The sequence below is a fragment of the Pseudorca crassidens genome, chromosome 14 (genome assembly GCF_039906515.1).
Source record: "Pseudorca crassidens isolate mPseCra1 chromosome 14, mPseCra1.hap1, whole genome shotgun sequence".
NCBI lineage: Eukaryota > Metazoa > Chordata > Mammalia > Artiodactyla > Delphinidae > Pseudorca > Pseudorca crassidens.
Genome location: NC_090309.1, coordinates 66,161,045 through 66,176,633, shown reverse-complemented (window position 1 = coordinate 66,176,633; position 15,589 = coordinate 66,161,045). Strand labels below are relative to the sequence as shown.

The 15,589-nt window shown below is 45.5% G+C and overlaps 1 protein-coding gene and 1 non-coding gene across 3 annotated transcripts in view; one reads left to right on the top strand and one right to left on the bottom strand.

The window, feature by feature from the left end:
- Positions 1-8,628: 8,628 nt before the first annotated feature.
- LOC137206293 (U5 spliceosomal RNA) lies at positions 8,629-8,744 on the bottom strand. The gene has a single exon (XR_010934607.1). It is a non-coding gene; the product is annotated as a U5 spliceosomal RNA (small nuclear RNA).
- A 4,254-nt stretch (positions 8,745-12,998) lies between these two features.
- Positions 12,999-15,589, top strand: part of LTBP1 (latent transforming growth factor beta binding protein 1) — a 424,099-nt gene continuing 421,508 nt past the window's right edge. For both annotated transcript variants that reach the window (XM_067703302.1, XM_067703301.1), the window contains exons 1-2: positions 12,999-13,476; positions 14,535-14,605. In XM_067703302.1, coding sequence (XP_067559403.1) covers positions 13,007-13,476; positions 14,535-14,605 — 541 coding nt within the window. In that variant the 5' untranslated portion in view covers positions 12,999-13,006. The remainder of the gene's footprint in view (positions 13,477-14,534; positions 14,606-15,589) is intronic.

Sequence of the window (15,589 nt, the reverse complement as noted above, 5' to 3'; positions counted from 1 at the left end):
ATGGGAAGTGTCTTCCTAAAACTTAGAGGGCTTTAACTCTTTCAGCTTATAGGCTATTGTTACCCAGTATTTTACTTCTATTAAAAATGTTTTGCAAAACCTATGATATATAGAAAAGAATACAGCACACACACACACACACACACACACACACACACACACTCATGAATACTTATGTACCTACTATTTTTTTGTACCTACTATTTTAAGAGACAGAATATTACCTCTATTTATGTGCCCCCTCCCCCAATTTTTTTTTACTTCACAAATTAGATGTATTAGTGTTGATGTTTATTTAGATTTATCCACGTGATAAATGCACTTTCTTTGCTCACCTGGTTACCATCCTTCTTACATCTCAAATCTCTCTTCTGTGGTGCTTTTCCTTCTTCCTATAGGATATATTTTTAAGAAGTTCCTTTATTTCTTCTGTATTTTAAATCTAAAGAGGATCTGTTGATAATAAATTATCTTAGCTTTTGTTTGTATAAAACATCTCTATTTCATCCTCATTCTTTAAATTTTGTTGGATATACAATTATAGATCGACAATTATGTCCTTTCAGCACTTTGAAGACATCATCTTACAGTATTTTGATATCTGCTGTTGTTCATAAGAAATCAGATATAAAGCAGGTAAGCTGTCTTTTGGTGTGGAGGGGGACAGTTTTTAAGCCATTCAATTTGTCTTACATGTTCTGCAATTTCACCAGGACGAGTTTGGGTGTAAGTATTGTTTGGAATATTTTGTAGTTCCTAAATATTAGTATCCATGAAAATTCTTGACTATTATGTCTCTCCCATTCTTTCTACTCACTCCTTCTGGAACTCTGATTAGATGAATGTTAGAACTCCTCACTCAAACTTCATGTCTACTAACCTCTCTTTCATATTTTCCTCCTCTATCTCTTTGTACTGTATTCTAAGTAGTTTTGTCATATCCAACTTTCAACTTGCTAATTATGCTTTTCAGTTGTTCTAATCTGCTAGTTAACTCATATGTTGAATCCTAAGATTTCAACTATACCTTTTACTTGCAGAAGTTAAGAATCTGCCTGGATATTAATGATAGTATTTCATTCCTTGTTCATATACTGAATTCTTTAAATATTGAAAACATACTTATTTTACAAACTATGGCCTGCCAGCCAAATCTAGCACACAAAAAAATTTGTATTTAATTAATTTATTAATTTATTTATTTGGCTGCATCAGGTCTTCGTTGTGGCAAGTGGGCTCTTCCTTGCGGCCCGCGGGCTTCTCTCTAGTTGTGGCGCGCGGACTTAGTTGCCCTGCGGCGTGTGGGATCTTAGTTCCCCGACCAGGGATCGAACCCACATCCCCTGTGTCGGAAGGCGGATTCTTAATCACTGGACCACCAGGGAAGTCCAACACACTCCTTATTTTTGTAAAAAAGGTTTATTGGAACACAGCTAAGCCCATTAATTTACATACTGCTTGTGTCTGCTTTCACTGTAGAATGGTAAAGTTGAATCTTTTTGATACTGACTGCATAGCTTGCAAAGCCTAAAATATATACTACCTGGGCCTTTAGAGAAAAAATTTGTCAAGTCCTGCTACATGGGATAACTCTGCTAAAGAAATTGTGTGTCTGATTCTGCTATTTCATGTTTCTGCTCTGTCCCATGATGTCTTGCTCTGTGAGTGGTCTTGTGATTTTTCACTGTGAGCTCATTTTTGTTGGGGCATTATCTGTGAGAATTTTAGGAGGCAACTTGAGAGAATATTCCCTTTATTTGTGTTTACTTTGCCCAAGTGCCTAGGGAGCTAAAAGTCTAGAACTATTTTAAAATAGTTTCTTTGGTTTAAAATAGTTTCAGAATAGGCAAGTAGAGTGAATTTGAACCCCAGGCTTCAAGTCTGGGGTATGGTTATTTCTTCTGGTTGGCAGATGGGTACCTTTTCTTCCCTTGCAACCCAAATCAGAGCTGAGACACAGAATTTTTTTGATGTCTCCTTTTGCAGGGCAAATATTTTCCAGTCCATTCTTTCACTGGAAATTTGGGCCTTCAGGGACTCATTCCAAAGTCTCTATGCTGACACTCTCCTGCCTTGTCATGTCCCCCCCCCAACAGTGGCAAATGCCATTAGGGGTCCACTACCTGCTTGAGTGAGCATTTACCATGCTAAATCTGGCTTCTGACTTCTACTTCATTTTTAGCCCCTGAGTATTTACCTTAATTTTTTGCCAAGTCAGCTATTCATTTTATTCAGAATTTTACAGGTTTTTTTTTAGGGGAGGATTTTCATGATAGGGAGTCTGTCATAATGCTGGAAATAAATGTCATGAAAATTTTAAATTAAAAAATGTACAGTTAGGATAATGGAAATGGGAAAGTTTTATGATACCCCTACAGGCTCCAAGCCTACCTAGTATTTACTTATATCTGAATTATGAGCTGCATCTCTGGAGTTTGGAACCAGGCCTTGTGTAGAGTGCGGGGAGAGAGGGAGAGTGGGCAAACGTTTTCTGAAAAGGTCCAGATGGTAAGTATTTTCAGCTTTGCAGGCCATATGCAACTACTCAACTCTGCCACAGTATCATGAAAGCAGCCATAATTACATACTGTGTAATGAATGGGCATGGCTGTGTTCCAATAAAACTTTATTTACAAAAACAGGCAGTGAGCTGGATCTGGCCTGCCGGTTATAGTTTGCAGACCTCTGGCCTCATGCAAATTAATAAACGTCTATAAGCGTAAGTTTCCTAATCTCTAAAATGAGGGTAATAATAGCTGTGTTATACATAGGTTGTTATGAGCATGAAATTAGAAAATTCATGTAAATGCTGGTGTTAGCTATGATGATGCTGGCAATGAGGATGGTGGTGTCAAACCAGTTTCCTGATTTTGTAAGATTATCAGGTGTGTCTTCACTTCAGCACCTTCAAATACATCCCGTGCAGCAGCTGAGGACTCATAATAGAAAGCTGACAATACTGCAGGAACAAACAACTTTAAAATCTCAATGGCTTTAAAGAACTCAGATTTCGGTCTTGCTCACATTAGGTTTCCAGTACAATTGATAGGAAACTCTCTTCCCTGTTGTCCCTCTGGGACCCAGGCCGACGGAGCAGCCGCCATCTTGAAATTGCTGGTTACCAGAGGGAAGGAGCTGTGGAGGGTCTTGCAGCAACAATTAAATGCTTGGTTTGCAAATGCCACGTGTTATTTCTGTGCACCATTCATGGTCAGAATGGGTCACGTCTTCCCCTCCTGCCCCTGTCACCCCAGTTGCTGGGCATGCTGTCAGCAGACGATCCCCCCCGTCAGCCCCTCCAGGAGTGCGTGCGCTGCAGAGCTGCCCCCCTTCCCAGGGCAGCCCACATCCAGTGACTGCTCCAGGTGGGGCACCAAGGCCCAGCCACTCTGACCCAATGCGGGACAACTCGAATGGCCATTTTAGCTTCAGAGATCCTCGTGGGTTCGGCTCAGTCTGCTGTTGGGCAAACTCGACTTCTCCCTCTGCCCAGTCCTTCTTCCTTCTCCTTCTTTCTACAGGATTACTCCCAAGGACAGTCCTAAAATAAACATCCTATACACTAAACTCCATCTCAGGGTCCTTCCCAGAAAACCCAATCTGTGACATCCTCCATATGCCCAAGATGGGGAGGGCTAGGAATATCTCCCAGGGAGACCTGAGGACTACCTCATTCACTAGGGTGAGCACACACATGGGAGAGTCTAAAATCAGAGCAATGATAATAGCAAATAGTTATTGAGTGCTGATCTGCTGCATGCTGTACAAGAATATGTTGCTTGGATTAGTTTATTTAATCCTCTTAACACCTTACATATTATCCCAGGGGATTAGACCAGATGACGGCAAGCTATGGCCTGCGGACCAAATCTGCCCATTCATTTCTGTATTGTCTAGGCAACTTTCATGCTACAATGGCAAAACTGAGTAGTTGTAACAGAGACAGTGTGGCGTGCAAAGTTGAAAATACCTACTGTCTGTCCCTTTTCAGAAAAGCTTGCTAAACCTTGTGTTAGGTATTATTCCCATTTCACAGATAAGCTTCAAGAGGTGCATGGTTTATTAAATCATGGAATGCCATTTTTTGGTTGCAAAGGTAAATGTCCATCGCGTGGCCCCCTTCAGTGATGGCAGGTGTAGAAACCCCTGTGCCATTTATGGGTCTTTATGAGTGCTCAGCAAATGAACGTGAACGATTCTCTTCCCTTCCCTTCCTCCCACCATCTCCCTTTGTAAAATCAAGGTCTCCTCTCCCATCTCTGTGCTTAATCTCACAGAAGACTCATCAGTTTTTGGTGTCTTTGACTCTAAAACCCCTGGAGGAAGCTCCATTTTCCCAGAAATGGCTACTGGAAGAGTTAGGGCAGTAAGTGTGTAGAGGCTGAGCTGGCTATCAGGAAACACTTCATGATCACTAAGAAATTATTCTGTGTGCTGAACCATACAGTGATCAAAAAAAAAAAAAAAAGCAGGCTTGACAGATCTAAGGCTGAGATTATCTAAGCGGTTCCCAGGGCAGAACTGAGTAACCCAAAAACATTCCCTCATAAAAGTGATTGTTCGAGGGGGATTCAAGAACTTAGCTCCTTAATGCCCAGTCAGCTTCTTCCCAGATTCATCCAGAGCATAGGCCGAGGCACACAAGTTTATTCGCAAACTCAGGAGCAGAGCTAAGAACTGAGCCCAGGTTGTTTGACACCAAAGTTTGTGCTCTTAACCATATATTCTACTCCTTCCCGGCAAGCAAATATCCAGAATCATGTCCTTACATCCTACAGATGCTGTTCTACATGCTCATAGATTTTCCGCCGATGATTTTTCTAGCAATTAGCTACAAGAGGACTGTGGGAAGAGATTCCATTTATCCATCTCTTTATCCCATGCCTTCTAAAGAAAACTTCCCCAGCTTTCAGAGAGAATCCTTGCATCTATTCAGGCCTATTAGATCACTAAACAAAAATTTCTAAAACCCATTCTCCATTCTTAGTTAATTAGAAAACAATTGGGGGAATTCCCTGGTGGTCCAGTGGTTAGGACTCTGTACTTTCACTGCCGAGGGCGCAGGTTCCATCCCTGGTCAGGGAACTAAGATACTGCAAGCTGTGTGGCGTGGTAACAAAAAAAAAAAAAAAGAAAACAATTGGCTCTCAAAAATGGCTAGTGAATGAATAAATGAATCCGTGAATGAATGAATGAATCAGTCTCCAGACCCCTGACAACTTAAGGATCTTGGGCAACGTTTTTTGCTTATGATGAAGAAAAGATAGGGACTTCCTTGTGGCGCAGTGGTTAAGAATCTGCCTGCCAATGCAGGGGACACGGGTTCCAGCCCTGGTCTGGGAAGATTCCCACATGCAGTGGAGCAATTAGGCCCGTGCGCCACAACTACTGAGCCTGCGCTCTAGAGCCTGAAAGCCACAACCACTGAGCCTATGTGCTCTGGAGCCCGTGCACCACAACTACTGAGCCCGTGTGCCTCAACTACTGAAGCCCGAGCTCTCTAGGGCCCACGTGCCGCAACTACTGAGCCTCCGTGCTGTAACCGCTGAAGCCCATGCGCCTAGAGCCTGTGCTCCACAATAAGAGGAGCCACCCAATGAGAAGCCCGCGCACCGCAACAAAGAGTAGCCCCCGCTCGTCACACCTAGAGAAAGCCCGTGCACAGCAATGAAAACCCAACACAGCCAAAAAAAAAAAAAAAAAGAAGGAAAGATATTTGGAGGTTTCTTGTCGTGGACTGCTCATAGCAGTTAGGTGTCCAAAAGGATAGTCATTCACTCAACAAACACCATGCGTTTACTTACAACAAACATTTACTATGATTTGCAAACTGTGTTAGGCACTGGGAACATGATACACCAGGTGTCTGCCCTCAACACAGGCCTCTAGTGATGAGGTGGAGGCCGGGAAGTCAGGTAGGTTCATGGGGGTGGGGTGGCATTGAGGGTTGGCCGGGTACTTGTATATAAATATAAAGATGGAAGATGCTCTTCGAAGTGAAATGGAAGTGTAACATCCAGGTTGTGGATTGAAAAGGGTTAAGTGGAAAGTTCTGGAGCAGCTGGCAAATGTAACCTGATCCCTCTCAGCAGTAGCTTGGGCTTTAAAACCAGGAAACCTGGAGGAATCAACAGAGACTGGGCTGGTTTTACTGATCTCCCCTCACTGTTTAGAAAGCCAGGCCTCTCCTGGTGGAGCTAGTGTTTCTCTGGTGGTGTGAGTTACTTCTGTATATTGCTCCGTTCATCCATATTATGTGGATTTTTACTAGATCCATTCTCAGAATATGTCCTGGCCTCCCATAACAGGGTAAGCTGAGAGGGCAACAAAAAAGAGATGCTATAAAAGCCTTCACTACTTTAATGGTATTACTGGGAATGTAACAGTTTTCAGACAGAAATACGACAAAATTCTTTCTACAGAACTTTTCAAACTGTCAGTTCAGAGGGAGAAAACTTTTTTTTTTTCCTACAGAGAGCCACTGCTTGATTCAACTTAATTTAGGTTTGGGGGGAAATTTGGGCAAACCCCATTGTTCAGCAGAACCCTGCCTTCAAAGAGCTAAAGACAAGTCACTTTGTCATCTGTTGTCATTGTAACCAAACCTCAACTATTATTAACCATGACTTGCCTTAGTTCTGGTTTATCTTAGTAAGACCAAGAAGAAAAAATGTCTTCAGCTGCAAAAGTATTCTATGTCTACTACCAAGCATGTATTCTGTGCTTAATGCCAGAGATGGATGAGAAATGCTCTAAGAGTTAGGAAGAGAGAGTAAACTGAGGTTTAGGGTGGTCCAAAGAGCTTCATGGAAGTAAAGGATCTTGAATTCTATTTTGAAGGAGGAGTAGGACTTAGTTGAAGAGATGATGGTATGTCAGGAGAATGATGTAAGGTGAGACTAGAGGCAGGAATATGGGTGTCCTTTTTTTGCAGATTAGTGGCTGGCCAGCCTTTTTTTTCTTTTTCTTTCAAAGAGAAAGAAGAAAAATGGGTAGATAAATGTAGTTGAAACAGAGGTTCATTTGGGAGAGTAGCCCAAGATGAGGTTAAAAGAGTGAGAAGGAAGCAATCTTTGAAGGGCCTTGGGTCTTAGAAGACCAGACAGGCTGTCTAGGAATTGATATGTAGAGGTGGTACAGTAACTTCCCTCATTTTCTTCTTTTTTCTAGGCTGCTTTATTCACTGTATGATATTTTAATCAATTTTATGGGAGGCAGAGAGAATATTTTTGGAAAAAAATAATTAGAATCAAGCGTTAAACTCAGGCAGCATCACATACTTGTGCCATTGGGTGAAAATTCTAATGTAGACAAGAGAAATAACAATGACTAATGTCCTGAAATTTACACAAAGAAGCAATTCCATCAACTCAACAACCCGGGAAGCATAGGGGCTGACACAAAGCGGAAGGTTCCTCTTAAAATTGGATCATGACTTGTCAGTACCTGCATTTGAGGGAAGAGAGCGTTACTCTGCTTGCCTACCAGGCACTCAACCAACCTTGCAGGTGTCTGGGCATCTCTGAACTTAAATTTAAGCAGGGAAACTAGGTGAATGTCCATTGACTGAATGGAAGATCAGAGTGTTTATAACTGAGGCACCAAAGTGAACTGCATTTCATTGGGGGCTGTTTTGTGATCAAAAGTCATGTGTTTCATAGAGTTGAAGGGCATCTCAGTTTAGTGTACATCCAAGTATTTCCCAAGATGCAAACTCTTTGAGACAAAGAACACATTTCCTTTGTGCCCTCTTGAATGTTGACCAGCCAATGACCCAGTGAAGTTTGGAGGAAGTGAATGAAAAGTATAAATAAAATTGTATTGATAGCTACTTAATTATTATGTAGTTTCATGTTTAATATTCAAAAATTTGACTAAATGGGTATGAAAAGCCTCAATGAAAGTAAATTAATGAACAGATTTTGGTTCCCTGAAGACAGAGGCATTTCATTGTCTTTGGCAGCTGCCACTGTGTGATACTTATCCTTGATTATACTCAAGGTAAGTAAGAAACGACCAAAATAATCAGAAAGGGAAATTTAGTGTACATAAAACGTTACTTTTGGTGAATTTCCTTTTGTGGATGGGCTCTTCAAAATTTGTAGAAAACTAGTCCATAACCCTGACACTTTTCCTTTTATGGGTTTCATTTCCCACAGTCCTTTTTTCAATACTCACCACACATGTAATTACTTGTTCCAGGTCTGTTTACCTCATTAGACTCCACGTGGACAGGGTCTGTATTGCCATGGCCAGGCACTCAGGGTCAGCACAAAGGCACTCGCTGGGGATTGCAATCCAGCCAGGCATTATTTAAACTTCTCCACCTGAAATGGAAGTTTGTTTTGATTTTGCTGTGTGGGTTTACGTAGGCTAGCTGGGGGCCCTGGGGTCAACACACATTTGTTGAGTGACAACTAAGGATGCTTAGATTTCAGACCTGAAGCTTTAAAGGGAAGGAAAGCCCTGGCGTAAACCTTGGTTCCACTTGTTGCTCAGTTCCAGGGGCACCTCATCTTTCTCTGCACATCAGCTCTGTTGCCATCTTGCTGACACATCTTGGCAGAAACACTGATACCTCCATGGGTTGAGTCTCAGCTTTACTTCTTTTTTTTCTTTTTTTTAATTGGCCTTGCAAACGCAAGACCTCAAAAAATTGGGTAAAAACTCAGAATTGTTCCTCTCCACGGATATCTTTAGTAAAAGGCGAATGATTTATATGATCTGAAGAGAAACCAGAGTATGAGCTTTACCTCTTCATTGGTAAAGCTCCGTGTGATTTTTCATGGAAGCTGAGTTAAACGTGGAGGAACTCACACATTTCTAATCTCTTTCATCTCTGCTCTTTTGATGAAATGGTTGAAAGAACAAGGGAGAGGACCACAAGAGTAAATGTAGTACCTCCTTGCAGGCATCTCGAGCTGAAGCTGCGGTCTTTGGCCACCAGCTTGTGTGAGAGAACACAGGACGTCCTGTGTCTCCCGCTTCGCATGTGGTGTAGGGCAGCCAGCCAGCCACCTTGCTAGCACCTTCCAAGGTCACAGGTTTAATTCTAGCCCAAACCTGGACAAGCTGATGTTCAGGTCAGAACCCACCGAGGTTCAGAAATGGCTGCCAGGGTCCTGGTGAGCAGCCTGAGAAGATTAGCCCGTGGATGCCGGGTATAATTCTCCTCTCCCTATGTTTCCTTTTCCCCTCCTCCTACCTGTTTGCTCCTCTTCTCATTCATTGATTTCTCCTTCATTTTGCACTTCTCCAATCCATCCTCTTCCTGGCTTCCCTCCACCCACCTCTTTTTGTCCCTCCTTCCACTGCATCACCTCTCTGTCTTCACACTTTCTCTCCTGTTTTCCCGTCCCTTTCTTTTCCATTCCTCAATCTCCCTCTCTCTCTTGCTTTTACTCTCCTTTCTCTTCCTTTTGTCTACAACTCACTGAATTCCTATTTCTCTCTGTCTCTTCTCCCCTCTCTTTCTAAGAATTTCTTGATGCAATTAGAACTAAGAGGGGCTCCATGAAATCCTTGGCTGGAAGAAAAGATGGGCGGAAGGGATTCTGATCGTAGGCAGCCACAGAAGTTGATTTGTAGCTGATCTTAAATGTGGGAAAAGATTTTCAGTTACAAAACTCATAAAATGTAAGGATGAGGGAAACTGGCTGCATTTAGAATTTGACTAATGGTTTCAAAGTGCTTTAAAAAGTTTGGCATTTGCCAGCCTTCCTTTCTTCCCCTAATCCTCAAACCCATGAGTTTTTATGGGAAATATAATCCTTTTTTCTGATTCATTTACACTTAGCTCATCTGAGTATTGTTTTGTAAAAACCATCTGAAGTCCAAGAAGTTTTATGAGATCTTTAAAGACTTGTGTCTTGAACCAGGAAGTTGTGTACTGCCCATATAAACGGACCTTGAAACCTAGGGGTCTTGGCATTAAACAGGGTCTAAACTTGGCAAAGACTGGTCCCCATGCCTGAAAGAAACTCGGCTTTCATTTTCAGATTAATAGCGAGTTCAGTGTTTTAGATGAGTGACCATCTCATATGATAGTACATAGGTTGCACAACACATTTTTCAAGGATTATCTTACTAGTTATGTAGACAGCAAGAGACTGATGTGGAAAAACTATGACTTTGCTGGAGTTTCTCAACTAGAGGGGCTGCTTGCTTATGTGTATATTACCACATTCATGGTTGTATATAAACACACATGCATACAAATGTATATGATCATTCACGGATGAGATTAACATTTACGCTAGAGATTCTTCCCGTGGTTACGTTTCAGAGATTATCTGATTGTAACGTATCCAAATCTGTCATAAGGCAGGTCGTAATCAGATTGAAGACTGGGGTGAGATACCCACCTCTGCTTTGCTGTGGGTCAAGAGAAAGAAAGATTGCGTTGTATCTTTTGAAACATTTTTTTTCTGCAGTCATAGAGCGTGGTTGAGCTCACTGCTGTCCCCAAATGTGAGGACCTTGGGTTGATCTCCAGGCCCTCTGGAAACAGGCTCTCAGGTGAAATGACTTGCTCAGGTTCCCGTGGGAAGCGAAGCAGCCACACTGCTCCAGCCCAGCCCTCTGGATCCCTGTCCAGGCTCTGCCCTCTGCAGGCAGCTGCCTCTCATTGACCAAAACAGGCTTTGATGTATGCCGTCCATCTGAGTCCTGCAGTGCCTAACAAGAAGAGCTCACCCACCACCACAGACTGCAGTCTGGTCCTTTGGTGATGCTGTCCATCACTATTTCCTGAGCTTTCACCTGTCTGACACGTCTTCTTTCCAGCCTAGGCTCTTCAGCATGGAGTTATTGCTTCTAGACACCCCCTGGCCCCATCCACTTCAACTGTTGCTCATAATCCCTACCTGAGAGAGAAAATCTCTGTAGACTGATTTGAGCTGCGGGTAGGAAATGTTTTCCCTACATGTTGTGAATTTTGCATGAGATGACAAAGAATTGTGGGTTGTCCAGTGACGTTGCCCTCTCACAAATCAGATACCGCCTTGGGAGAGTTCGGTTATTATCTCAAACTGTTGCTTTATTTATCTTTTTAAAAAGCTTTTGTTTATTTACATTTTTTCTCTCTAACCAGATAGGAAGATTCTCCAGAACAAAAAGGTTGTGCCTGTGATACTTTGTTTCTGCAAAGGGTCAGCCTCTCTGCTTGCCTCAGAGCAGCACTTGGTGAATATTTATTAGCTTGTGCGCTGTCCTTTCTACAGAATCCCAGCCTGGGAGGCATTTTCTTCACCCACCCTCCTTCCTCAGTCTTCTCAGCTGGTTCCCTTTGGCCTGGCTCAGAGACTGACCTTGAGTGACCTCTCATCTTGTCCACAGGGATGTTCTTAGAGCCACAGACTCTTAGGGCTGAAAGGAATTTTTAATCCAACTTCTCTGTTGGATTATAGAGGAGGAAGTCAAGGTTCAGAGAGGAGAGGTGAACTGCCTGTGGTCTTTCAGCTACTTAGCGGCAGTGTTAGGACTGAACTGAGGTCTCTCCCTCTGGTCAAATGCTGTTTATTCTGTGCCTGGCTCTCAGAGTGTGTTCTCACATGAAACTGGTGGTCAGACAGATGGACTGAGACCCTCTCCTGCCAAATCAAATATTGGAGGTCTTTCTCCAATGTACAGAAAAAATAGATTAAGGGATTAAGTTTCTTCAACTTTAAATCATTTCTATTAATTCTTTTTAAACCATTGTCACCTGCTACCAACTGTCCACTAGCCAATGCGGGGTTTTCTATTGCATTCATGTAATAAAAGCGTGAATGCTGCTGGAGACACCGTTTTAAATTCAAATGCTAGAAGTAAATATGTTACTATTTCATGGTTTCCACCCAAAAGCACCCTGACCCCAGGGACTCTGTCCCCTGGGACATTCTGCATCTCCCTTAATGTGATTTTGTGTCATCTCCGGTGAGTGATCCTTTCCTTTCGGATAGGGGTCCAGGGAACTGATCTGACTTTAAAAAGAGACTAATAATGGCTTGGCGTTATCATGGATCCTAAGCCCTGTATTCCTGTCATACAGGCCTTTTCACCAGGAGCAGGGCTGCCTGCGGGGTCGATTCCTGTTGCGGTTTTCCCAGTCTACGCGGGCGCCCCCTGCTGCCCACCCTGGTACATGCCAAGAGAGGAGTAGGGTACCAGAAGCTGCACACTCAGAAACAGTCACGCGGAGTTTACAATCCCAAAGGGAACCATCTAAACACTTTCGATGGACACTCCGCGCACCCCGAGCAGTCCTTTCTGGGGCCCGATCTAGTATTTTAATCCAATACCCACAGCAAGTATCCGAGCAAACACGGATAAGAAAATGACTGGAAATGCCTTCCAGACAGTATCAAATGAGTCCTGTGGGGCTTCTAGAAGGAAAGGACCGTTCAGTGACTTTGCCGAGTCCTTTGTCCTTTCCCGGGAGACGGGATCGAGGAGCGGGGACCTCTGCCTTGCCGACCCATAGGAACAATCGATGTGGATGTGGAGAGTGGCGGCGTGTTCTCGGGCTCATCTCACGCTTTCCCCAATTAGGATTTACTGCCTGACGTCACGTCTGCCGGAGATTGGCTGTTCAGATCTGACACTCGGTTCCACGGCGAGAGAAACTTTTTAAAGACTTTGCAGCCCGGGCTGCCGCTGAGCGTTCCGCGCGCTCACACCCGCCCTCGCCCACTCTCGCCGGGTCCCGGGCGCGGCAGCCCCTGCGCCGGCGGCGGGGCGAGCGGACCCTCACCTTGCGCGGCCCGCGCCCCTCGCCCCTCCCCTCCCGGGCCCCGCGTTCCCCACCCCCACCCCGCCCCCTCCTCCCCGCCGCTTTCGGCTGGGGTCTGGGGCCGTTCAGCAGCCCGCAGAACTTCCTCTCCTGCAACCGAGTTTTCCTCCTCCCCGCCTTTCCCGGGCTCGCGGTTGTTCTCGGGGGAGCCTGAGTGCGCGTGGGCGGCCGCACCGGGCGAGCGGCGCGGCCGGGGGCGGGGGCCGGGGCCGGGGGCGCCGGCTGGGGCCCGCGATGGCGGGGGCCTGGCTCAGGTGGGGGCTCCTGCTCTGGGCAGGGTTGCTCGCGTCCTCGGTGCACTGCCGGGTGCGGAGGATCACGTACGTGGTGCGCCCGGGCCCCGGCCTGGCGGCGGGCGCCTTGCCCCTGGGCGGGCCCCGGCGCCCGCGGACCTTCAACGTCGCGCTCAACGCCAGGTACAGCCGTAGCTCGGCGGGCGCCGGGACCCCCTCGGAGCGGACTCGGCGCACCAGCCCGCCCGGCGGCGCGGCCCTGCAGGGGCTCCGGCCACCGCCACCGCCACCGCCGGAGCCGGCGCGTCCCGGGGGCTCCGGCGGGCAGCTCCACCCCAAGCCTGGCGGTCACCCGGCGGCCGCGCCGTTCGCCAAACAAGGCAGGCAAGCGGTGCGCTCCAAAGTGCCGCAGGAGACCCAGAGCGGCGGGGGCTCGAGGCTGCAGGTTCACCAGAAGCAGCAGCTGCAGGGGTAAGCCCACACCCTCCCTCCTTCCTCGCGCGCGCCGCCCGCGCGGGTACCCGGGGAGACGCGGCTCCTGGGAGCCCAGCGGCGGCCGTGGGCGTAGTGCGCCGTCGGTGGGTTGTCTCCTCCCCGCCCGCCTCTGCCTGCCTCGCTTGCAGCGCGGCGGGAAGAGCGGAGTGCGGGGAAGCCGGGGAACTTTGAGGATAAACTCCGATCGCATTGTTACTGAGCTGCGGGTAAACACAAAAGGCATTTCTGCCTGGGGCGTAACCTCCTGTGCGCGAACCAAACTACTCCTAGAAGATGGGCGTAAACATGAAGTCACTACAGCTTAATCCCTCAGCATCAATTAAACTTCTCTTTGCAGCTCAGTTTAATTTTTTTTCTTGAGCTAATGGAAAAAAAAAAGTTTGGAGGAGGGCTGCCTGTAAAGATCCACTTCCTGTTTTGTGACCTGGAATTTTCAGCATCCTACTAATTGTGAGCTTGGCTTCCCTGCACCTGTGGGGTCTGTTTTCCTGGGGCGGCGTGTCTTAGCATTGACAGGAGTTTCGGTTGGATAGTTTGTTACTGGGCGTTCATAAACGTCCTCCTTGCCCCTCCTCCTCATTAATCACAGGTTGAGAGTGTGGGGGAAGACTTGTTTTGCTTATTTGTTGTTGTTGTTTTCTTCAGGGGTGGTTCCAAGCGTTGTGATTTCACTCCTGTTTGGACGCCTCTCTCTGAAACTCAGGTTCAATTTAAAACGTGGGTGCAGATAATACACAAAATACATTTGGCTCTACTTTACTTTTGGAGTTAAGAAAACCGTTTATTTGGACCTTGTTCTCCCCTCCTGTATAGTTCTAGGTTATGCAGGTTTTGGTTCTTCCATCCTTCCCTGATACACTGTCCTTACCCTTCTGCTTGGGCAGCTTTGGGTTGGACATCCTGGGTCCCTGTTTCGAAGCCAGAGGAATGTGGAAGCAGGAGGCTGGGCTTGCAGGAGCACCCTGGAGGCTTGGGTTCTCTGGAAGGGAGTGTCGCTACTACTGGACTCAGGGGTCTTGCTTTGTTTGTTTCAGGGTCAATGTCTGTGGAGGGCAGTGCTGCCATGGCTGGAGTAAGGCCCCTGGCTCCCAGAGATGCACCAAACGTAAGTTTCCAGGTTCACAGCAGCCCTGCACAGTAGGTGAAGTGGGTCTGTCCACACGAGGCATCCCACAGGGGTCACTTGAAGAGGCTATGCAATGTCTGTGATGCAGTCTACCCCGTTATCTGAAGCCTTCATCACCACCCAGGAAGGGCTGGGCCAGGGTAATGATGGTATCAAGGCCAGCAGTGATTCATTGTACAAAACTGTGCCGTGCATCCAAGATTCCCTTGCACCCAACCGTGGTATTAATTACTCTGTTACCACCGTGAATCAGGGGCTAGGAAAAGAAATTCCCATTGGAGGATGTGCCGTATGGCAGAACCAGTGCAATTAATTTAACCATGGATATCGACAAACGAAAAACATTCTTTAAGTTGATGGTAGGAGGGGAATGGGAAGTAGGACGCCCTGCTCTGGAACAAAACATCAGTAGTGTTAAAGCTTTCTGAAAACAGCACTCAGAATCTGCCGTCCTTGTGGCCTGTTTCCTAGGAGGTAACCACTCTACTGTTCTTCAGAACTGACAAGTGGGTTTTCCTGCATTGTTTCTCCAGCTAATACACAGGCTTAGGAGTGTTTTGAAACATATATTAATGATGCATATAGATTTGAGAACATCAGAAAATACTTCCCTCTGCATTGTGAAATTAAGGATTAAGGTAAAATATTCTTTGAGGGTCCTCTTGACGAGTTGATTCTGTCTGGTGCTACCTGGACATAAAGAATTCTTACTTCCATTCAGGAGTAGTTAAGCATTCTTATGTGTTCTCTGCATAGAGTTTGAACCATAAACATGTGGATTAGAATCGTTCAAAATTTTAGCTGCTTTTTGGTATTCAGTATAATAAGTAAAATTTAGCAATTTGTCTTGTATACGGTTTGGATTTTAAAATGCTGGTGAATTAATTAAAAATTTTTTCTATTATGGTCATTTCTATTACAGTCATTCTGGTGAACTTGCTTGTTGGAAGATGCCTTCAATCC